At 32.3% G+C, this 24,086-nt stretch overlaps 1 protein-coding gene across 1 annotated transcript; it reads left to right on the top strand.

Annotated features, from left to right (window-relative positions):
* Nucleotides 1–96: 96 nt before the first annotated feature.
* LOC134271030 (synaptonemal complex protein 1-like) lies at nucleotides 97–20,270 on the top strand. The gene is made up of 33 exons (XM_062753295.1): nucleotides 97–127; nucleotides 250–402; nucleotides 3,166–3,253; nucleotides 4,895–5,040; nucleotides 5,359–5,424; nucleotides 5,581–5,648; nucleotides 5,920–5,993; nucleotides 6,180–6,238; nucleotides 7,246–7,315; nucleotides 7,551–7,624; nucleotides 8,916–9,024; nucleotides 11,420–11,514; nucleotides 11,699–11,883; nucleotides 12,085–12,152; nucleotides 12,754–12,815; nucleotides 13,002–13,118; nucleotides 13,561–13,665; nucleotides 14,203–14,306; nucleotides 14,782–14,899; nucleotides 15,092–15,162; nucleotides 15,355–15,436; nucleotides 15,954–16,079; nucleotides 16,273–16,461; nucleotides 16,728–16,931; nucleotides 17,062–17,139; nucleotides 17,395–17,463; nucleotides 17,598–17,675; nucleotides 17,807–17,878; nucleotides 17,999–18,226; nucleotides 18,372–18,602; nucleotides 18,938–19,126; nucleotides 19,589–19,642; nucleotides 19,814–20,270. Exons 2-33 carry the CDS (start codon nucleotides 316–318, stop codon nucleotides 19,994–19,996), a joined length of 3,549 nt encoding a protein of 1,182 aa, XP_062609279.1. The 5' UTR covers nucleotides 97–127; nucleotides 250–315; the 3' UTR covers nucleotides 19,997–20,270.
* Nucleotides 20,271–24,086: the final 3,816 nt, after the last annotated feature.

Below are 24,086 nucleotides of genomic sequence, written 5' to 3'. Positions count from 1 at the left end.
AATAATTATATAGAAAAAAAGCTAATATACAGGAGGAACGCTTACGCCTAACTACTTTTAGACTGCTCTGTAGACTTTCGGGACGCAGCACGAGATCTTCCGAAAGCTAATTAGCAGACGATGGGAGGTGAGATGTGATTATTTACAACCAGTGCTTCACTTTCATGTGTATTTCGATATCTAAGTAAGATTTGAACGCACTCACTATGGTTTATAATATTTACTGTGATATTTTTTCTTTTTCTCCAGTTTTATATTTTTAACACAAGTCAGAAAATCCTTTATGAAGTGAAAGATCATTGCACAGCAGTCAAAATGCAACAGATGAGAGAAAAGCAGCAACCCTTTTTTAAACCGTTATCATTCAGTGAACAGAATATAAATACGAATAACCATTATGAGGTAAAATCATATTTATACCGTCAATAACTTTGTCTATACCATGGTCCATCTCTAATAGTTCTTGACTGACAAATTAGTTAATCTGACAGCATTAAACAGGTTGGGAACAAATCCCCTTTAACGAGATCATCTCACTAAAGCGCGATTATCCCTCTCTAGCGGGAGAAAATACATCTCGGAAAATCGAGATTTGTACTCCGATTCAAACTGTAATCGTGTTAACTTCTGAAAAAGGAAAATCCGGAAGCAAGTCAACCCATTCGATAAATATTTATTGTCTCATCTCAATAAATTTGCTTCAAAATATTGCCTCTACTGCTGCAAATCATGGAAATCAAAATAAGTTTGTGAACAATAGCGTAGCCTTCCTACGGAGGCCCACATGTGATAATTATCAGTACAAATAAACTTACTCCGGTTATACGGTTATTGTAATTGTACGTTTACCTTATTATTTTTTTTAGTACGCCTGCTTGAAAAGCGGGGTTGTATACAGAATGATGAAGTGATGGAGTCCGTCACTTAATTTGGACTTTCCGTAGGGCATGGCGATCTCGACACGAAGTCTGTTTGGTGGACATAGATTCTCAAATCGCCTGATTGACTGATATTAAGCCCCACCTTATTACTGTAAGAAGCGCCCTCATTGGTTCTTCGCTACATTTGTCAGTTTCCAGGATCTTCTAACAGATTATATTAATGCTTCTGTATAGTTTACCCGTGAAATAAAAAAAGATAAACGTTCAATGTCTGTTTTGAATTCTTGTCCTACATAAATTAATCAACCCTAAAAATTATTTTACCCTATACTATTGCACTGTCTCAAACTTTGCAAGTTAAATTAGAAACGTGTTATTTTAGACGGCTAAAAATGGAGATGTAGATGGACGGTCAGGTGGGGGGGGGGGTACTAGGAAAAAATACTGTAGGTAGGTTGTGCGACTAGATTTCTTTAAATGTATAATATACCAAGATTTTAATCAGGCGTGGTAAAAGCTATCGACGTTTAACCATTTTCAAATAACAACCATTTTAACTGAAAGAGTCTTATCGGTGATCAATTAAAGAAGCTTCTAAATATAATAAGGAAGCTATTCATAAACGGTAGATCATCGCTTATATAAAAAGGTGACAATAGCATCTCTTATTAACTCAAAAAAACAATTACAAGGCATAATAAAATGTAAAATTCGAAGTATTCCATGCAGTGTTCGTAGATATTCTTTCAAGATAAAGCATACCTAATAGCAGTATGCATCCGCCGCCAAAATACGGCTGAAATTTTGCTGACTCCGCTTTTAACAATAAACAATCTAACGTTACACTTTTAGCTTTTTTTTATTTTATTGAAATTTTTGGGGCAAATTTTTCAGAAGCCCCCCCCCCCCCCCTTAAAATAAAAAATGCCACCTGGTCTGTCTTCTTTCATGTAGCCTTTGTTTTGGAAAGTATCTGATTCCCTATTAAAATTTACACATCAACATATGCAGGATCCCAACATATGTTTCCAACGCAATTAAAGGGTCCTCAAATGAGGAACTGTTCATCGCCACCGGTAAATTAAACATAAGAATTTATTTCATTAAAGTACGAATACCTAAGGCATACTTCTGTAAATTATAACAGCACGTTAAAAGCAGTAATTTTAACAATGCAATTTCGCATTTTTGTGTTCTCTAATTTTGTATAGTTATGAAAAGTAATTCAAGGTAACATGTTGTTTCACTTTCCACAGGTACATTTCAGTATTAATGAAAAGAAGGGTAAGTGGTAAATGAAAAACAGTCAATGGTCAAATTATCCTCTTTTTTGTCAAGTTTTTTTTTCAAGTTGATTTTTTTATCTTTGAATTAGCCCCCCCCCCCTTTTACCAATTTGCTTCCAACGCTGTTGAATCATGATTTCCTGAATTTACGTTTACCATGTATCAACATTTATACTAGTACGTCAATATCGGTTATAAAGACTCAATATATTTATATTGCGTCTATATAACCGATATTGACGTAGTATACTTGATATATATTTGATCTTTACCTTTTTTTTTTTATTAATTTGCTTTTCAATATTCTATTAAATTAATAGTTTATCACTATTCTGTACATATCTCAATTTATACTTTTTTTTAAAAAAAATCATTACTTTTCCACAAACTTTACAACCCTCTTGTGCTACCGTACTTCTTAGCGTCAACCAAAGATCAAATATTTAAGCAAATATCATGGGTTTCCGAAGAGCGTTATTTTTAATTTTTTTACAAGAATGGAAAACTAAGACCCTAACGAATGTAATTTAGATATCTATACATATTTTAAATGCTTTAAAAACATATATGGCTGTAAATCTTGAAACCTTCGCTAAAAAAGGCACGATTTTCACGTGAATTTCAGCCTCTTATAATCACACGCAGCAGTGATTGTCTTAAATTTCTAGCCAGTAATATCAGTTTTTTGTAGTAAAATCACACTTCAATGCAGCTTTCTCCCGGATTTTCAATACGCACGAGATTTTTGATTATTTTATAACGAAAACAACAAAATTACCGTATATGGTAATGTTTTTTCTTCCGCTAAAGAGGAATAATCGCGCTTTAGCGAGATAATCTCGCTAAAGGGGATGTGTTCCCAACCTGTTAAAGATGAGATTCATTCTGGGCATATTCTATACTGATATATATATACATTGTTTTGCAGTATTGAAATGTACTATTCAGTTTTTGTAAAATTATAATTATTAATATTGTGGGAATTTAATTTTTTAAAGACTTCATCATGTTCCTCGGCACCTCAGATGCAAGTACGGCCAAAATTCCAGCAAAACTCTGCACAATTTCAGACCAGTAAAGCAAGAGGTACATTGTTTATATGTATAATATGAATTATTTTATATTTCTTACGGGGTTCAACAGTAATAACTAGTAGTAGCCTTACTAATTCTCCAGAATTACCGGTACTGAAAGCTTAGATCTGAGGCTTAAATGCATGCATGGGGCTACAAAAAATTAAAAAAGGGAATTTTTTTCAAAATTGAAAAGATTAATGAAATGAAAATTTGTTTCTAAGGATTACTGATAACAAATGAATATGAATGGCAGATGTAAGGCTGTGCAACTAATGTTTTTGTTACAGCTGCAATAATGTGCCAATAATTGTGCAGCTCTCTCCAATTTTAAAAAAAATCTGATATCCCCCTCCCCCATAAACAGAGAAGGAGGGGGGGGGGACTACACTATTGTAGCTACTTTGTTGTAGCTTGACAATATGGTAAATATAACTGTCTATCATCAAATTAACTGTACTTGTCGTTGAAAAAAGTTGAAATTTAAGTCATTATATATGTTCATATGCATGATACTGAGTTTGTTGATTAGGAGTCAGTGTAGTGAAATAATGTGTAATTTGTAGCTCACCTCGGCAATGCCGAGAGGAGCTTGATATTATTAGTTATGTATAGACACTTGGAGGTATAATACGGATATATGTGGGGTCCTTGAAAAAATCCATTTTGGGCAAGGAGTAAGCCGTGTCCAATATGGATTTTTTCAAGGCCCCCACATATTTCTGTATTACACCTCTAAGTGTCTACATAACGAATTTATCCTGCCGATGTTTCTCTAAAAGACTAGATATTTATCATGTTTATAGTATTGATATATACTGAGGGAAGCAAATCGTTCCGCATCCATTGTTGTTGTCTGACGCTTTGTGACGTCAGTTATGAAGCTTTATGTGGGTCATGTGAAAGCAGTTTATTGATGATATGTGGTTAGTTAATTTTAATATATGGTGGGTAGGTAACGCCGAGGGGGCACATTAGCAATTAATGTTATGTGGTGGGTATATAGACAGCATAACATCGTTTAATACAGTATCGCTCTCAGCCAATGAAATTTCTAGATTTTTATCAGAGGCAGGATAAAATGCTATACCCTGTCAGCATTTTAGTTTTGACATACCGTTAAAAATTTTAAGAGCATGCAGGTCCTAATACCTTGCCCAAACTTTCATGGATGATGCGTTAAGGATGGACACCACCAGACTTCTCCAGATTAATGTTTTCCAGACGAGTCATCAGGTTAAAGTTTTCAGATCACTGAACCAAACTGGCATCCCGATGATGCATCTAGGGATGGACACTACAGAACTTGCTTTGGATGCTAAATGTGACCTTACATTTTCCAGATGAGTGTATCTTTGCCATGTTATACTTTAACCAAATTTGCATTGGTTTATCTAGTATTGATGGACTCTTCCAGACTATAGCTTTGGATGCTGAGTCTGACATACATTGTGAACTACAGCTGAAATCAGTTTGAGAAAAGGGTATGTTTCTATGTGATATGGATTCCAAAAACCACAGTGTGGTGATTCGGAAAGTCAGTACAAAAATTTGACGTCATACACATTGGGTATATAATATCAAATTATTTGCCGGGCCCTGCATACATTTTAAATACATTATAAGTAAATATATTTTGCATTCCTGCTTTCAGAGAATGAACAAAACCAAGTTATTTCACAACAACAAGAACAGACCCAAGGCAATGAGAGAATATCTTCTTTACATGTGAAACTGCAGCATGAGGCAGATCGTATTAGGAAATGGAAAGTCCAAACTGAAATCGAAATCAAGCAAAAGGTAATATATAATTGTCTGCATAGGTTCTAAATCTTATCTAATTTTACTGTCACAATCAGTTACTTATAAGATGACAATTAAGCTGTGTTCAAATTTTTCAAAATTTAGTATATTTATTTTTTTTAGAAAAATCACTTTGATTCGTTTAATGCAACTCTAGGCAAGATCTCAGACTATTTTTTTAAAACAATTTTTTTCCAGATCATTCAATTTAGTGTTGGAGTGATTGAAAGTTATGAGCATCTTTAAATCGATCTGTTCTTTCTAAATACACATACTTCCAAATTTGATTAACTTTTCATTTTCTTATTTCTAAAGGACAAGAAAATAAAAGAATCTACTCACACCATTGAAAGCCTGAGGAAATCTATTCTTGAGCTTCAGGTACTAAAATTAAAACTTTTTTTGAAAAATGTGTTTGTACATGTATTAGAAAATATATTGATGCTTTGTACATATTTATGTTAAAATTATCATACAAAATTATCATACAATATTATCACATTAAATATTTATCTTGTGATCTTTCCTTCTGCACAGCTTCAAAATGAAAGCCTCAGTCTGCGTCTTCAAGAAGAGATAACCAGCAGGGAGGAAATTCTTCATAGGTATTTAAAGCATGAAAGGGAGTACTTTCTTGGCCAATGATAAATTATGTAGTACATGTAATTATAATTAATATAAACTTAATCAATATTTGAATTCAGTTCCTTTAAAATTAAAGCACGTATAAGTATAATATGTACATTGTAACATATATATGTATGTGCATTCTAGAATGGGTTTTACTTTAAGTGTAAATGTTATTATTTCATAATGTATACATATAATTATGTAACATTATGTGATGCATCATTTTATCCATTGTATCAATTTCAGAATAAATGCTACAAGAGACATGTGTAATCTTTTGAAAGACCACTCTGCTGATACAGAGGAAAGACTGCAAAAATGTATGTTTTTAAGACCATTAATAGAAAGGACATGATGACACAGTAGATGCATGATTGTTTAGGAATCCATTGCAAATGAATGAATAGCCATTTATCAATTACTGTTGCAAATTAAAAAAAAACATCAAAATATTAAATGCAGTATACATGTAGCTATATCATTTGCATTTTCTTTTCATTTTAAAGGTGAAACAGAGCGCACCGAGCTGAAATATATTGAGAAACAACATGTTAAGCAGTTTGAGGTATGAGAAATAGATTTTGGTTCATTTTTGAAGCAATTAATTCTTAATTATGTGAGTCAGATTATTTAAATTAATATCCAGGGGCTGATTTAGATTACTTCATGAAATGGCCTAATTTTGGGTGCGTATCATTACCGCTACATTTTCAAAATTTTCATTACCGCTACATAGTCATTACCGCTACAAAAAACGTTACATTACCGCTACATATAAAAGTGATTGCCTCTTTCGTTAGCCAGCCAGATATGTACAGTACAACCTATAAATGCATAAGACCCATTTCCCCTGCTCACCACGGGGAGGTGAAAGTAGGACTTTAAGCAGGATGTATTTTTATCATTAAAATTAATTTTATGTCATAATACACACAAAAAAATTAAACTCAAGCACTGTTCATAGATAAAATTTTAAGTTTTGTCAAATGTTTTTACACTATCGCTAAAGCCTTGAAAGCCATTTGCTGACATATTGTTGTTTTCTAAATCCTGGTCAATTTTTCTCCTTCTCTTGTACCACATCAAAACTAACTTCTCCCAATGACGTACAAGGTTTTCTTTGCATTTTTTTAAAAAATTTCAAATACCCGACAAACACCTGACTCATACCCGTCAGTAACATTAGCAGTATACTGGTTAAAACCCCCTCCTGTAATTCACCGTCCACAAATCGGCAAGTGATGATGCTATTCGTTATCAGCAGTTCTCAGTGGGGATCTGAGTGAATTCTGTTGAACTCATGTACCGAACCATACCTGGCTAAATCGATATGTAGCGGTAATGAGTTGTTTTGGGCTGATTCAATATGTAGCGGTAAAGAGTTGTTTTTGGCCGGAAAAATGTAGCGGTAATGATCGGTCGAAAATATGAAAAAATGTAGCGATAATGACTTGAAATTTTTGGCAGTATAGCGGTAATGTTGACCTCCCCTAATTTTAATGCTGGCACTTAAATTTCAATTGAGTGTGATGATTTTTTCAATATTTTTAATCCACTTATTTCATTTTGTAGGAGTTATCAGAAAAGTTTACAAGTCTTGATATAACATCAAAGAAAGAGAAGGAAGATTTGACGGAAAAATGTAAGTTGTAAATGCCCTATTTACAAAGTTTAACTAAATATTCATGCAAATATATAGCAATGAATATAGCATTTCCTTAGATGGGTTGCTCAATAAAGGTCTATTGACTGCACAGATATGTGTACTGCATAAAATTGACAGGAAACAATTCTATGGACAGTTGAGATTTTTATGATTACCGGTACTTGTAAAAATTCCAAATTATTTATTTAATTTTCATTGCCAATTTATGAAGTGACAGCAGAATTAAAGAAAGGCGAGGAACTGCAAAAAGAACTGAAAAATCACAAGGAAGAAATGAAAACTACTGTAAGCAAATTTATTTGATCTATGAATCTTGACATTTTTAGTTCACCTGAGCTGAAAACTCAAGTGAGCTTTTCTGATCATCCGGCATCTATCCCTCTGTCCGTCCGTCAGTTTGTAAACTTTTCTCATGTTCAACTTCTTCTCAAGAACCACTTGGCCAATTTTAACCAAACTTGGTACAAAGTATACTTGGGTGATGGGGAGTTTTAATTGTTAAAATGAATTTAAGGGCCAAGATACCTTCCAAAGGGGAGATAATCAAGAAAAGACAAAAATAGGGTGGGGTCATTAAAAAATCTTACATGTATCCTCAAGAACCACTGGGCCATAAAAGCTTAAACTTTCGTGGAAGCATCCTATGGTAGTGTAGATTCTAAATTTTGTGAACCATGATCCCCAGGGGTAGGGCGGGGCAACAATAGGGAATCCAAGTTTTACATAGAAAAAAACTTTAAAAATCTTCTCAAGAACCACTGGGCCATTAAAGCTGAAATTTATGTGGGAGTATCCTGAGTAGTGTGGATTTTAATTAAATTATAAAAATCATGACCCCCAGGGATAGGGTGGGGCCACAAAAGGGGAATCAAAATTTTACATTGAAATATTCAGGAAAAAGAACCTTTAAAAAATCTTCTTCACAAGAACCACTGAACTATAAAAGCTGACACTTATATAGAAGCATTTTTGGATAGTGTAGATTCTAAATTGTGAAAATCATGATCCCCCAGGGGGTATGGCAGGGCAAAAATAGGGAAGTTTTTGATATTTAAAAATCTTATTCTCAAGAACCACTGGGCTATAAAAACTTACATTTATATGGAAGCATCCTGGGGTAGTGTAGATTCTTAATTATCAAAATCAAGATGAGGGGGTGGCACACTATAGATTTAAAATAGGGGAAATCTGGTAAAAAAACTGCATCACCAAAGTTAATCAGGTGTACGATGTGGCCCATGGGCCTCTTGTTTTTAATAATTGCATATACAGTGAACCCTCAGATATCCGGACGCCAGATATCCGGATGCTTCAGTATCCGGACGATTTTTCATCGGAACGAAATTTTTAAAAGTTATTTTGTCTTGTTTAACTGGTGCTTCAGATATCCGGATGCTTCACATATCCGGACAAATTGACTGGGAACCAGAGTGTCCGGATAAATGAGGGTCCACTGTAATTATGGGCTTATACATCAATACTGTTTGCTAGAGAGAAACACACAAAGCATAGAAAATATTTATGTATTTTTTCAATTTATGAAAAGAATTAATGCACTGTTTTATCTATTATGCAGTTGAATGATTTGGAGAAATTGTGTGATGAGAAAGACCTAGAGATTCGAGATGTTAGGGCTGAACTCTGCAAGAATGAGGATGAAATACACAAGATGAACTCTGTTATAGGTATCCTCTAAAAGAGATTAAAGCAACAGTGGGTCAGATTAATTCTTAATTATTGATAAGCATCTGATTTTTAGCTCACCTGAGCCGAAGGCTCAAGTGAGCTTTTCTGATCAAAATTTGTCCGTTGTCTGTCGTCGTTGTAGTCGTTGTCGTTGTTGTTGTCGTCGTTGTAAACTTTTCACATTTTCGACTTCTTCTCAAGAACCGCTGGGCCAATTTCAATCAAACTTGGCACAAAGTATCCTTGGGTGAAGGGGATTCAAGTTTGTTCAAATAAAGGGCTACGCCCTTTTCCAAGGGGAGATAATTATGAATTAGAGAGAAATTAATGGCATTTTTAAAAAATCTTCTTCTTAAGAACCACTGGGCCAGGAAAGATGGAACTCATGTGGAATCATCCTCAGGTAGTGTAGATTCCAGTTTGTTCAAATCATGACCCCTGGGGCTAGGGTGGGGCCAAAATGGCCGACCGAAGTTTTACATAGGAATATATAGGAAAAATCTTCTTCTCCAGAACCACTGGGCCAGGAAAGATGAAACTCATGTGGAATCATCCTCAGGTAGTGTAGATTCAAATTTGTTCAAATCATGACCCCTGGGGCTAGGGTGGGGCCAAAATGGCTGACCGAAGTTTAACAAAGGAATATATAGGAATAATAGAATCATTCATTACTACGAGTGTGGGATAGTGAAATTCCACCGAGGGGACAAGATTCACAGTCTAGGACGAGGCTTTGCCGAGTCCTAGACCGTGAATCTTGGCCCCGAGGTGGAATTTCACTATTCCCACACGAGTATGTAATGAATGATTATTTTTCTCGCATTATTTTATCCAAAGTAACGGCCTGTCAATGACGTCGCCATGATGGGGCTAAAAAAATATTTTTAATTTTCCATCTAATTAAAAATCTGAATACACCATCGGAGAGAACGTACCTGAAAATGGTTTACACGTAGTGTAAACTGATAAAATAATTTTCAGTCCGTGTAAATTAATCAGAAAGATAAAAACTGGGAATAAAAAACTTATCTATCTGACAGCGTAAAAGAAGAATCATTCCGCGATCTAAAAATAGTGCCATTAAAAAAGTGAAAATACGACAATATTTTGAATGAAAATAAGTTTATATTAATAAGTTAAATGACAACAGTTTAATTATGTGTTATATTTTTTTACATTGTTACAATTTCTTTATATAATGACGGAATGTTTACGTTCTCGTCACGATGACCTACTTTTGAATATCTCAGGTAATTATTGGCTTCGTGGCGTAGTAATACACAGTGTAAGACAGAAAAATCTCACACTGCTGTCTCACACCGGACAAGTCAATCTTACACTGGTGATTATGCGAGAAAAATATTTAAAAATCTTCTTCTCCAGAACCACTGGGCCAGGAAAGATGAAACTCATGTGGAATCATCCTCAGGTAGTGTAGATTCAAATTTGTTCAAATCATGACCCCCGGGGCTAGGGTGGGGCCAAAATGGCCGACCGAAGTTTAACATAGGAATATATAGGAAAAATATTTAAAAATCTTCTTCTCCAGAACCACTGAGCCAGGAAAGATGAAACTCATGTGGAATCATCCTCAGGTAGTGTAGATTCAAATTTGTTCAAATCATGACCCCCGGGGCTAGGGTGGGGCCAAAATGGCCGACCCAAGTTTTACATAGGAATATATAGGAAAAATCTTTAAAAATCTTCTTCTCCAGAACCACTGGGCCATGAAAGATGAAACTCATGTGGAATCATCCTCAGGTAGTGTAGATTCAAATTTGTTCAAATCATGATCCCTGGGGCTAGGGTGGGGCCAAAATGGCCGACCGAAGTTTAACATAGGAATATATAGGAAAAATATTTAAAAATCTTCTTCTCCAGAACCACTGAGCCAGGAAAGATGAAACTCATGTGGAATCATCCTCAGGTAGTTTAGATTCAAGTTTGTTCAAATCATGACCCCCGGGGCTAGGGTGGGGCCAAAATCGCGGACCCAAGTTTTACATAGGAATATATAGGGAAACCTTTAAAAAAATTTTTTTCAAGTACTTCAAAGCTATGATTAGTGATATTTATATGGAATCATCCTCAGGTAGTGTAGATTATAGTTTGTTCAAATGATGAATGGGGGGGGGGGTTAAATTAAAGCCCGATGTGCTCAGGTGAGCGCTGTGGCCCCTGGGCCTCTTGTTTTTTTAATCGGAAGTTTTTTGAGTAAAACAATTTTGTTATGTGAAAATATAGTTAACTAGATAAAAACTTATGATATATTTTATGCAAAATTGGCAATTAATAGATTGCAACATGTTTGTATTTTCTTTTTGTGCAATGCTAAAGATACATCACATTTAGCTTTCAGGCTCTAAGGTTTGTATATATTTTTTCTAATCTCAGATGAGCTGCAAAGTGAGATTGGGAATTTACAGAGTGACTTGAAGCAGAAGCAAACCTGTCTGACAGAATCTGAAGAGAAACTGAAGAAAATAATGGTTAATTTACTTCAATAATGAAAATTGATTCAGATTGGTTAATTTTTATAAATACACAAGTTCATGCAGTGAAATAATTCCACTTCACTGCTGCAGTCTTTAACTTTATACAAATGTATGATAATATTTTGAGGATTCTTTTTAAAAGTGAACTTTTTTATTATTTATTTTCTTTTGTGCACAGGATGACTATGGGAAATTGGAGGAGAAACTTACCAAGACAAGCAATTCATTAGAGGAAAGCCAGAATGACCATTTGCTACTGAAGGCAGAATTTGAAACCAACAGATCTTCTTATACTGAGGAAGTCAATAGTCTCAGAGGTCACCTTGAAAATTTGAACTGTACACTTGGTAATGAGAAGTCAAGGTAATTAGTCAAAATTGATATATTGTGCTTTAATTACAACCAAGAAATATAAATGAATGAATAAAACTTTGATTATAACAGAGATACATGTAGTAACAGAAAAAAAAAAAATATTTGTTTAAATTTTTTTGAGTATTTGTACTTTAAAAATCTGTATGTAAATACAAAATCTGTATGTATAAATACATTATTTTAACACAGAGTGTCTGAACTTGAAACAGCACTGCAAAAAATGGAACACATAGTTGAGGACTTGAAAAGCGCAAAAGGTATGTATTAACTCATAATCGAGTATGCTTTTTACCTCAGCAAACTTCATAAAGAACGATGCTAGAGTTATATCCCAAGCTTCACTAAATTTAGTGATGAAAATGCAGGAAACATTGTCTGTCTATTCACCTGTCAACACCACATGATAAATCAAACTATTTTCAGTAAACTATGTTTTCTTTTGCTTAGAAATCATTACTTTATGGGGATTTAATTTTCGAGGAGAGACCAACCAATTTATGACCATGTCCTAGGAAATGTAAAATTTCCTATGCGTTACTATGTATTTTCCAACCACGAAATCAAATCTCTACAAATCAATAATTTCCTCAAACCTTGAAAATTTGACCCCAATAAGAACTTATTAATTAGACCATTATAAGTCTGTATAAAGACCAAAATCCAATTTTACAAATAACTTTCAATGTTACATTGATTTTAAAATAAGTTGAAATAATTTCGTGCAGGGAATTTTTAACATATAAATCATAAATTTTGCAAGATTTTACAATTGACTTAAGTTTTGGGTTTAAGTGTTAAGTTCTTTTTGTATAATGAACCCCTACATGCACATATTTAATCGTTTTTTTTTATTCTTAGATATTTTGATGATGGAGAAAAGTGAGATGGAAAGGAAAGTTCATGGACTAAATGAAGAAAAGGTGAGAATTGAATTCAAAAGATTGCAAATAATTTAATTTCACTATTTTGTGAAAATAATTGTAGGTGCCGCAAAATTGTGGTGGTCAACTTCATTACAGTAATAAGCCCTAGATGACTGTTCTCAAACAATGGTCCTTCTGTGTATAATTATTCTAATTTATTTATTTATTGTTATTAATTAAAAGGCCATCATTCTTCATGAAAGGGAGCAAATTTTAGTTGAAAAAACAAATTTAGAGGCTACGATGGCAGGATTAAGTACAGAGCTGTCAAAGTATAAGGATGAAAACTTGGACCACAAGGTATAAACTATTAAACATTTTCTCTAAGAAATACTAACCCTTAAAAAAAGGCTTGCATTTTAAAATGTATTTCTGATCATGTCCTTGAAGATACGTTTTATACATGTATGTAATCATTTAATTTTGTTAAGTTTATTTTTTTTAATATGATATAATAATTTTGATACAAGGAAACATTATGAGTTGTTTTATGTTTTGTTCCACTATAACAAATATGTACTATACAGTATGTACTACTAGAAATGAATGACAATTTATGCTGCAAAAATTCACTGTAAGAATTATACTTCAAAACTTATTGGTCCTAGTGAAAAAATAATGTTTTTAAAATTTAATCATGCTGTGTTACTACATGCTTTTATCATTGCCAAACCTGATTGCATGGATAATGATCTCAATTGAACAATACATATAAGTTTGTTTGATTTTTGTTTAAATTTAGACTGAGTTGCAAAGTCTTAGTAATCATCTGGAAGTTGTTCTAGAAGAAAACAAGAAAGTCAAAGAAGAACTCAGTGAATTAAACAAAGAAGTACTTGCAAGGGAGGTATGGGCTGCTTTAATTTTCTCTATCATCATAAACTTGATTGAAGGGAATTAAATACACTACTGATAAAAACAAGTAAGAATGGAATCAGGCCTGGGCATATCAATCATTAGATGTAATCAATATTAGCTAGTCCACCGAGTTCAAAGATTGGGTCAGCATGTGTACATCATTTGACAAGTTTGCAAACTTGTTTGACCAGAATGTTGAATTGAAAAACTTAATTTATTCTCTGTTGTTATAAGGACAAAATATAGATCATAGCCTTGTTTAAGTAGAAAAAAATTCATGTACAGAAATTTGTAGAATTTCATGATTTTTTTTTACATAATGTTCAGACATTTCCTTTACAGTAGCCAACACTTGTTTTCACATGGTGTTTATTTATAACCATGCATGCATCTTTTAATTAAGTCTTTAGAGTAAAATTTCATAAGTTATTCTCTTATATGTTTCAATTTAAGTGAACATACTCTAAAAGTTTTAAAGAGTTGTGGCTATGCACAAATATACACGCAAGATTTTTTTTTTATCTAGGCAAAATTTCAAGAAATAAAGAAGTCATTTGCAGAAAAGATGGATTTTTGTTCAGCACAGTCTGAAGAACTGGAAAATGTTTCTCAACAGCTCATTAACGAAAGGTATTCCCTTTAAAAAAGAACAATTCTATATAAGATGATTTGTTCTATATACAGTTAAACTTAAGTATCTTGAATACTGATATCTCAAAAATAGCTGTTTTTCTTTCCTTGCAGGATATATAATTATAATTTGATAACTTTGTAACGCGTTTAAATTTAATGGTGTAATTTACAGTATTTTCGTAACTTTTATTGATAAACAAATTGTATCAATTTCCAATCGTACTTTAATCTTTAAGTATTTTACCCTTGATATCTGGCATACTTGGGTATATACACATTTAAGTTTTTCATTAGTCCCATCAATTTGGAGAGAATAAGGTTTGACTGAGTGTATGTACATAATTTTTACCATAGTTTAACTGAATTAAAGAAACATTTTCAAGTTTCTTAAATGTTTCATTACACCTTATAGTTATTGACTACATGGAATTATAGATGGTGTAGTGATAAAACAAAAAATATATATTTTCAGACAAAACATTGAGCAGCTACAAATTAAAGTCAAGGAGGATGAGGAGTTGATTAAAAATCTGAACAGTGAAATCGATCAATTCAAAGCTGACATTAATAAATTACAAAAGGAAATCAAGGTAGGTGCAGAAAATAAAATCAATGCCTTCAAACTGAAATCATTGACAAAAAAAATAATAAGGGAAAGAAAGAAAAAGAGTGATTATATTGCAGCACACTAAGCATAAAAAACACTTCCAGTGCCTAAAATTATGTATAATATACATGTAAATGACTCTGTATAATAGAATCTATTTTTATGCTAAATACAGACTCTATCAAAGAGGGAGGAAGGCTTACAGAATCAAATAAACAAACTGAAAATTGTTGAAAAAGAATATGAGTAAGTGGTGAAAACTGTATTGGAGAAATACTTGTACCAATTTAATTCTACATCTGTTTATCTAATTTGAATAGCATATTTAGTGAAATGAGACCACCAAATAAAGACAATTTTGCTCAATTGCAGCAGAATCATGTAAACACTTTTTTGCTTGCTTTTGAATTTGTTTGTTTGCATATTTTTATTTTATAGAGAAAAACTTGAAAATATTCAGAAAGAACTAGAAGAAGCATTAGAAGAAAATGAAATGTTGAAATCTGAGAAGGAAGAACAGGTATTTTTTTTTACATGGTGTACATCGAATGTGTTTACCAAGGAATAGGTAAGTAAAAAATGTATATTAAACAAAATGAGTTAACTCAGTGAATGTTCAGATTGTCAACACTAATACAGCTATATTTTAAAATAAAATGCTTCAACTTTGGAAGGACAATTATTTTGGCAAATTATTAAATTATTCAGTGATACTAACAAGGGCACAGCAAGGCAGAGCATCCCCTTGCAAGGAGTGTATCTACAATGCAAGGCAGCATTCGACAAAGATCCTGATGCAAATTATGACATTATTGTTTCATACAGGACACATAACAAACCCACAAACAAACACACACACACACAACTACTGCATTACAATATCCCCTCTAACTCCATTGCAAAAGCAAAATATTGCTTTTTTTTGAATTTGAAAATATTCTTTGTTTTAGACTTGTGCTCTAGTAAATTTAGTACACATACATATTTGTTTGTAGACATTTCTTGAGTGATCATTCGGAATTTAATTGTTTTAATAGGATCGGAATTTCAATGGTGAATTAGAATGTATGACTAAAGAGACAGACAAACTGGCTGTGAAAATGAAAAGTTTAAAAGAAGATCTGTCTGCTAAGAATAAGCATTCAAAGGAACTAGAGAAGGAGGCATGAAATTCTTCATCAATTGACATGATATATTAAATTTTGTAAAGTTCAAACTACTTGTATCAAAATACTCTTGAATATTTCTAGAAATTTTGGTACAACTGTATGTCCATAAGAACAAGTTAACACTGAAATGTGAAGCAGAACAGTTAAGATCAATTTACATAAATTCTCATTACTTTTAAAATATTAGATCAGAAGTCTTAAGTCCAAACTGACTGCACAGACTAAAGCTGCTGATACAAAGGACAGAGAAATGGAAGAACTGCTGGGAGAGAAGGAGAAGAGTCACCAAGAACTACAGGAGCTGCAGTCTGTGTGTGAGGAATTAATGGCTAGTGTGGAGAAAGAGAAGAACTTGTGTGAAGAAGCTAAATCTGAGGTAAAATCTTGGACTTCAAGCAATGAATTAAGGTTACATGCACATGATATTTAAGTCAAATCTGTTCAGTTTTAAAAATTTATCTGAGCATTGGTATTAAATCAAAGAGTAAAAAAAGTAATTAATTTTAGTATTGGGTTGAGATGCACATCCTTGCACTTGCAAAATTATTGTGCAAAAATCATAAAAATGCTTCTGACAGAAAAGAATTTTGCATTACTTTTCTTTAATTATTCATCAATTTAAATTTTTTGTCAATTGTCTAGGTTCAGGATATGAAGAAACAGTATGATGATATTGTAAAGCAAAAAGAAACAACAGAGAAAAGATGTGAACATGAGGTACAAGAGCTTATGACCACAATGGAGAAGTTTCACCAGACAAATGCTAAGCTTGTCGGAGACAAAGACAAGGAAATAGAGAAACTGAAGAAAGAAATCAGTCGAAGCAAGGATCTCTCAAAATCAGAGGTGAATTGTTATCTCATACACTGTATATCTACCTCCATATTATAGGGTATAATATGTAGACATAACTGTACTTTACAAAATATTGTATTATAAAATATATTGAATTTGCTTTTTTGTATATTTATAATAGACAAATGCTCACATACAGGAGCTACAAAGTGAAGTAGATCAGGTCCAGAATCTCTTGGCTGATTCTAATGAAAAAGTGGTGAGTGTAAAGAAACATTTGTTTGATTTTTTGAGGGATTTTTTCATATTAAAATATATATATATATAGCAATAATGGTGCATACATGCAGATTTAGGCTGCTGTATACTCATGCTGCTGCATTTGCCCTATTTTTTAAACACCAGTGACTAGTCAAGTACTATATTCAAGTCCTAGCATATTGCTAGTAGTGTGAAAGACATGAAATCATAGCATGCAGCCTTTTTAAGTAGCTTCCTTTTTTTCTCCTTAAAGAAAGAATTACAAAGTGAAAATGAAGACCTACAGACTAGAGCTGCAGAATTTGAAGAAAGCATCAAAGAGGTATTTACTGATGCAAATTGCATACTTTAAATAAAATTTTATTAAATTTTATTCATATCATTAGTTGAGATTTGACAGGATGATATCGCAATGGAATCAAAAGACGTGATATATTTATCATTTCCATCTCACAGAAAGATGAACTGGTTTCAAAATACCAAGCTGAAGTAGATGCAGTGAAGAGCAAATTAAAATCATATGAAGAGGATATGGTAATTTTTTTTTTCTAAATAGATATAACAGAATGATTAAATGCATGTTAACATTTTTAAGGGAGGATTATTTCTACACAGTGTATATTTGTATTTTTCATTAATGAATGCTTATGACCTTTATTGTGCAGAGTAATGTTGAGAAGGAAAACAAAGAGTACAAGGAAAAAATCAGGAGATATGAGAATGACTTAAATGATAAGGTAATGTCTTTGTGTGTTTTTCTTTATAGTTATTTTCAGTTCGATGAATTTTTAAAAATTGAATTAATAATCTTGTGTAATTTCTAAACACTTGTGAATATAAATGTGAACAATTTACAGGAATCAGAGATTCAGGAACTAATGACCAAGATGAATGACTTGAAAGTAGAAAAGAGAGAGTGCAATACATCATTAAAACTAAAGAAAAAGGCAAATATTAATCAGAGCGTAAAAGAGAATGTTCTAATGACACCAAAGATACAGGATATATCAGAGGAAGACAGAGGTTCAAGTAAACTCAACAACAAAACAAGAATGACACCTAAAGTTCCCCCACTTAGTAAAGAGGTAAAAAGTCAGGGATAAAACCACTTGAATGTTACATTTAGTTCTTAGAGCTGAACGTCTGAAGTACAGTAATCTTGAAGTCAAAGATTAATTTATTGCTTAATCCAACACTGGGATAATTTTACATTTAATTTTACCCATTTAGCACACTACACCAAAGTATACCCCCATTCAGAAGAAGGAAAATGTATTAAAAAGACCAAGCCCAAATGCTAACAAGGCAGTCACTCCTATTTCATCTGTGCTGAAAACTCCACAGCGAAGCATTCTGAAGGAAAGCGGAAACTCCATTGTTAAAAAGAGAAGAGTAGTGTTTGCTTCAGATGATGAGGAAGAAAGATCTGACTCCTCCTCATCTGAAATGATGGAAGTGGAGGTAATTTCATTTCAGTAACAAAATGTTAATCCTTATTTTTTTTCTCAAAGTTGAAATGCAAAGGCAGACAAATGAAATCAGTGTTTAACAGTACATGTACTTGAATAAGTTTTTCATGGTGTCAGATAATGAAACTGTGCAAAACAGTCAACTGAATCTTCACTGAAAGGTTTCAACATGTTATTAATGATAGAGCTCTGCGATTCAGGCACATCCCAGCAAACATTCAGTAAATGAGCTGAACAGGATAGATTCATCCTATAGATTGCCCTTTGTGGAACTTTAATGTTTAAAGTATAGATTTGCCAATATTCAAATGTTTGTTTTTTTTTCAGATGGATGAAATTGAGAGTCGTCTGAAAACAACAACACCAAAGAGAACACCACTACTGCTGAAACCATCTCCGAAAGTAAAAACACCAGATAGAAGTTTGACCTATGACAGTGAGGAGGAAGAGGAGACGAGAACTCCAAAACAGTTACAGCTGAATAGGGTGTCCAGAGCTCCTTCCACGCTAAACCAAGTATGTGGCTTAATCACGATAGTTTAATTAAAAAATTCCTTTCAAAATATGTTTTGTCTTAGATTTTTATATTCTAAAATAAATCCTGGGGTAGCAGTCTTATTATAATTATTCTTTGTTATTACGTATAATTATGTAAACTTTGGTCTAAAATGCAATGACTTTTATTTAAAGTGTTTCTTGGAGATAATAAGAACCAAAGAGAAAAAATTTTAAGATCACAGCTTTGATTACAATGATAAAACAAAATCTAAACTAACCACATTCCACCTGAATCTGAGTAAGAAAAGAATATTTTAAAGAATGCTAAATGTACAGTGTAAAAACACTGTTTTAAGTCTCTGAAAGAGAAGCCAAATAACAAAATTTCTCTTTTCAAAAAATCGTGAAAATAATGTACCAGACAAGAAACCATGTAACTTCACCCTCAATGGTAAATATTCTTTGTTTTGTTTTACACAGACAAGAAGAAAACAAGAAGCGAAGCCCCAGAGAACCACTCAGGAAGTCAATAAGGTAAAAAAAATGGCCTAACTCTACCTCTAGATCTGTATTTATTTTATCAACTTGTATAAGTGAATAAGAAATGTTTAAAGTAATGAAATAAAGAATAACATTAATTTTTAATATTATAATAGAACATAGAATAAAAGTACAGTTGTCCAAAATTGAGCATTAAAATTTTAGGAACCCCAATCAGAAAAGTCACAGAATATTCGAAAAGCTCCTACAAAGCCTCCAGGTAAATTCTTCTTGACTTCTCCAAAGGAGAGATTGAAGAATCAAAAGAGCAACTCAAAGCTGTCCAAACTGAAGAGGACGGAAGATTCTTGGTTTGAGGTGGATTCGATTTTTGGATTTGAGGACTAAGCATTGTTTTAATTTATATTCATGCAATCCTTAAAGTTGAAAGAGTACAGTCAGAGTGTTTGGGGAAAAAAATTCAAATATCTGTGATGTTCAATTATTAAGATGTGATACTGATTTTCTGTGATATAATTTGTTTTCCTGATATTATAGATCTCAGGAATTCTTAATTGTTCTGATTTAATCTATACATACAACAATGCCATTTGTTTCTGTAATTGTTATATTTGTTGTTATATATCTTTGATCAACTTCTTGAAGTCTGTGATAATTTTGTGAAGCAAATGCTTAATATTAAAATGTTTCATCATTCAGACTGTTGACTTTCATTTTTTTCAATTTATTTAAAGACACTTGCTGCAAGTTTTTTTCCTTAAGAATTCAGAAGCAGATGCTAAATCTATAAAAAAATTATTTAGTAATTTTCAAAAAATTTTGCTATTTAATAAAGCCAATTTTCCGAATTCATGATATAGATTATATCACAGATGTGTCACCATCCATGGACAGTGTATGAGAAAAAAGTAAAACAGGCCAAGGGTCTTTATTGAAGGGGGTGGGGGTCCTGTCCTTTTAAAAGAACCTTTGATCTTTTTATATGTCTTTGCTTCACTCGTAGACTTAAATGCATTGTTACAAAGTAAAAATGTAATAGCAACACAAAATATTATAAACCAGGAACAATGCATTTCGCATTATTAAATTTTGCGCTCGATTCAACGCAGAATGGAAAAATGCAAGATAAAAAAACCCCCTGACTTTTGAAGAACTTTAACATTTTGTGTTATTTCAGTGTACATTTTGCGTCAAAATCAATGCAAAATGTAATGACACGATTTTTGGAATTTTACATTTTGCATCAAACGATTAAGCAAAATGCAATGACGCAAAATTCTATAACACTTTTTTGTCAGTCAGGTTAATAATATTGAGTAGTGGATTAAGAAAGTAAACGGAAAGGAAATAAAACAAAAGGAAAACTAAATATATACCTATTATCACAGTATTATTACATGAAAATGGATTTCGTCACATTGATTTTATGAGCCGTTTGAAATAAGTTGATATTGAAAAAATAGGTGTTTCAAATTAGAAAAGTGAGTGTTCAGGGGTGAGGTTAATGCAATTTCGTCGATCAGGGTACATGAAATAAAGAAAAATACATGCCAGTTCTCTCTCTTTCTTTCTTAAATGAAAAAAAAACAATCTGTAAAACTGTTAAATATTTAATGATGAAACATTTTGTATTAAATAAAGAATTTTAAAAAAAGGGGGGAGGGATTAAGAAAATCTTACTATGTATTACTCGCAGGTCTAAATATAGCAGGGAGGGGATTTCTTTACAAATAAACTTATAAACTTTAGATAAAGCCCAAGATATTATACAGATCATGTGAATTGCAGACCAGCAAAAATAAAATTTTCTCTCCCTCCGATAATGAAATGAATAATTTCTGTACGCGCATATAAATATAACGATCAGTATACGGAGTAACCCCCAACCCAACCTCCCCCTCCTATATCCCTGATTCTCCTACATGTAGCCAGACACACACATGCACTTCTATTTGTCTTCATCGTCTTTAATAATCGGAGTTTATCTCATTTTTATATGTCATTACTTTTTGCGTTCTAACAATGCATCGTTTTCTTATTAAAAGTAAATTCTTTAAGGTCCCTTCAAGCATGTCAACTGTTATGATACCATCGACATTGTATTAAAAGATATTTTTTTTTAATGCGTGTTCAAAGGAAAGCATGGTTTCCAAAAAAAATACACCAATTTCATTTATCTACATTAATATACTTTTTTAATGCCTTTGTTACATTAAAATGTCGATAAAGGCTTTCAATTAGTTTTTAAACAAGGTTAGTGACTTATACCGGTATATCAAAGATACTATCGAACTTTATGATATTACTTTGGATCAACTCTTTACAGAGCACAAAAGTCACACATGAAAATGTGACATTGTTTTTGGATGAATATTACAGGAAATATACAACATAATAACATCCTTCAGCCCACACAAAAACTGTTGGTGTTTGTGCTAAAAAAAAACAACTGTGAATTGTTTTCTACTAGAACCATATGCGTCTTAGCTGAGTATCCTTATTTCACATAAATAAGCTGAAATGGAATGACTTTAATTCTGGTTTACACTTCTATCTAATGTTTCCAATTTTATTCCCTTTGAGGATTTTCACTTCGTCGTATTTACAAATAATTAAAAATTTGAATATACGTTAATTGTTTTTACTGATATTTTTCATTCTTAAAACTATCATTTTATGTTTATTCTTCACAATTTGTTATGCTTTAAAATATAAAGGAACTATAACATATAATGTATAATACATTGTATATTATGAATCTTTCAAAATTCTTTTCAACAAGTTCCTTTGTTAGAAAACTTTTTAAATGCACATTTTTATTCTACTAACATGAACTTTATTAAGCCTTATTTTGTTTTGGGTTGTTAACAGTCACGATTTCAATACAATATATTACTATAATATGGTCTAATTACGGAAAACAGTTCATACATTGATAAAAAATTCAAGATTTAATGTATGCAATAAACCGAAGACAACTAGTGGATAATAATCATGAATAATAATAGTTTTCAAGTTCACAAACTTTAGGAATTGGGTATTGTACGGAACAAAGTAAGTTTCTTTTTGTTAGTAAGTAAAATTTTTATGCAGATCATTCTTAGTCCACAATTTTCAAAGTCTTGAGCAGTAGAGTTCTATGCTACATATACTCTGTGTTCCATTTAAATGAAAACATTTATTTAAAAAAAGAAAAAATCGGATTACTGTATATTTCTTGACAGTTCTTCAGAAGGCTTATTAATTGTGTAATTATAATTAGGTGAAGACAACGCAAAATGTGATAAATCAATTTGTAATAAAACAAAATCTAATTAATTTTTTCGGGTTGTGTTAAACACAAAACATCATAAAATTGATTTAAGCGTATTAACGCAGGAAAATTCACTTAAAAAAATAGTTAGAACTATGAAAATGAGGCCAAAATTACGGCTTTTACAGATATCACTAAATTTAAATGTGTCTTTTTATCGAACTCTGTTTCTGACATTTTTATTGGATACACTCTATTTATAAAACATTAATTCAACTTTGATTGGCATGCCTTTTTATAAATTTATGTCTTATTAAATATTTAACCAATAACATTTTTGACCAAAGATTGTCCATAGGTCCATTAAAAGCTCTTGATATGCATGTTCACATTTGTGCATGATGTGCACATTGGTTAACAAATTAAAAGTGTGTGTATCTGTGAATGCAAGGAGGGGCATCAGAAACAATACATTTCATTACTGGAGAGAGAGAGAGAGTTTTCAAAACAGTATGGATTCATAATTGTCAATAAACCCCTTCCCGCTATAAATTTACACTTGTAAGTAAAAATTAATAGATTGTTCTTTTTAGATTTATTGCATTTATCAATCAAAAAGCAAATGCACATTGGACAACACCCTAAACAACAACAAAAACCCCTCCCAGCAAGCACGTTTCTAATTTGCAACACCTATGCTTTGAATATTTATCTAAACTGATTTAAATACATGTTTCAAATGAAATCAACTGATTATAAAATCCGATCTATTTCAAAAGTAAGCATATGACTGTGTAATGTTTCCTTCTGTTTTAATATTCTTTTCATTTTTCTTCTTCCACAACCCAGTTGAAAATTATACTCAACCTGGCTGACAAAAAAAAAATATGATTTAATATATTTTGCCTTTTACTCAATCTCGACGCAAAATGTAATAATCCAAAAATCGTATTATTTCATATTGCATTATTACATTTTGCTTTGTTCTCGAAGAAAAATGTAATAACGCAATATGTAATAATTCCAAAAATGCACTGTTACCTTTTGCGTTATTACATTCTGTGTTGATTTCGACGCAAAATGTAATAACGCAAAATTCAATTATCCTGGTTTTATTGCATTTGCGTTGTTATAACATTTTGCGTCATAACTCAGCACCCCACCCCACCCACCACCCGCTACCCCTATCTCAGTTACAATGGTCAGATTTTATTTCCGAGCCCA

The sequence above is a fragment of the Saccostrea cucullata genome, unplaced genomic scaffold (assembly GCF_032062105.1).
Source record: "Saccostrea cucullata isolate Sc308-1 unplaced genomic scaffold, CSIRO_AGI_Scuc_v1 ctg3502, whole genome shotgun sequence".
NCBI classification, from domain to species: domain Eukaryota; kingdom Metazoa; phylum Mollusca; class Bivalvia; order Ostreida; family Ostreidae; genus Saccostrea; species Saccostrea cuccullata.
The sequence above is the reverse complement of the archived record's forward strand: the minus strand, read 5'-3'. Positions and strand labels throughout refer to the sequence as shown.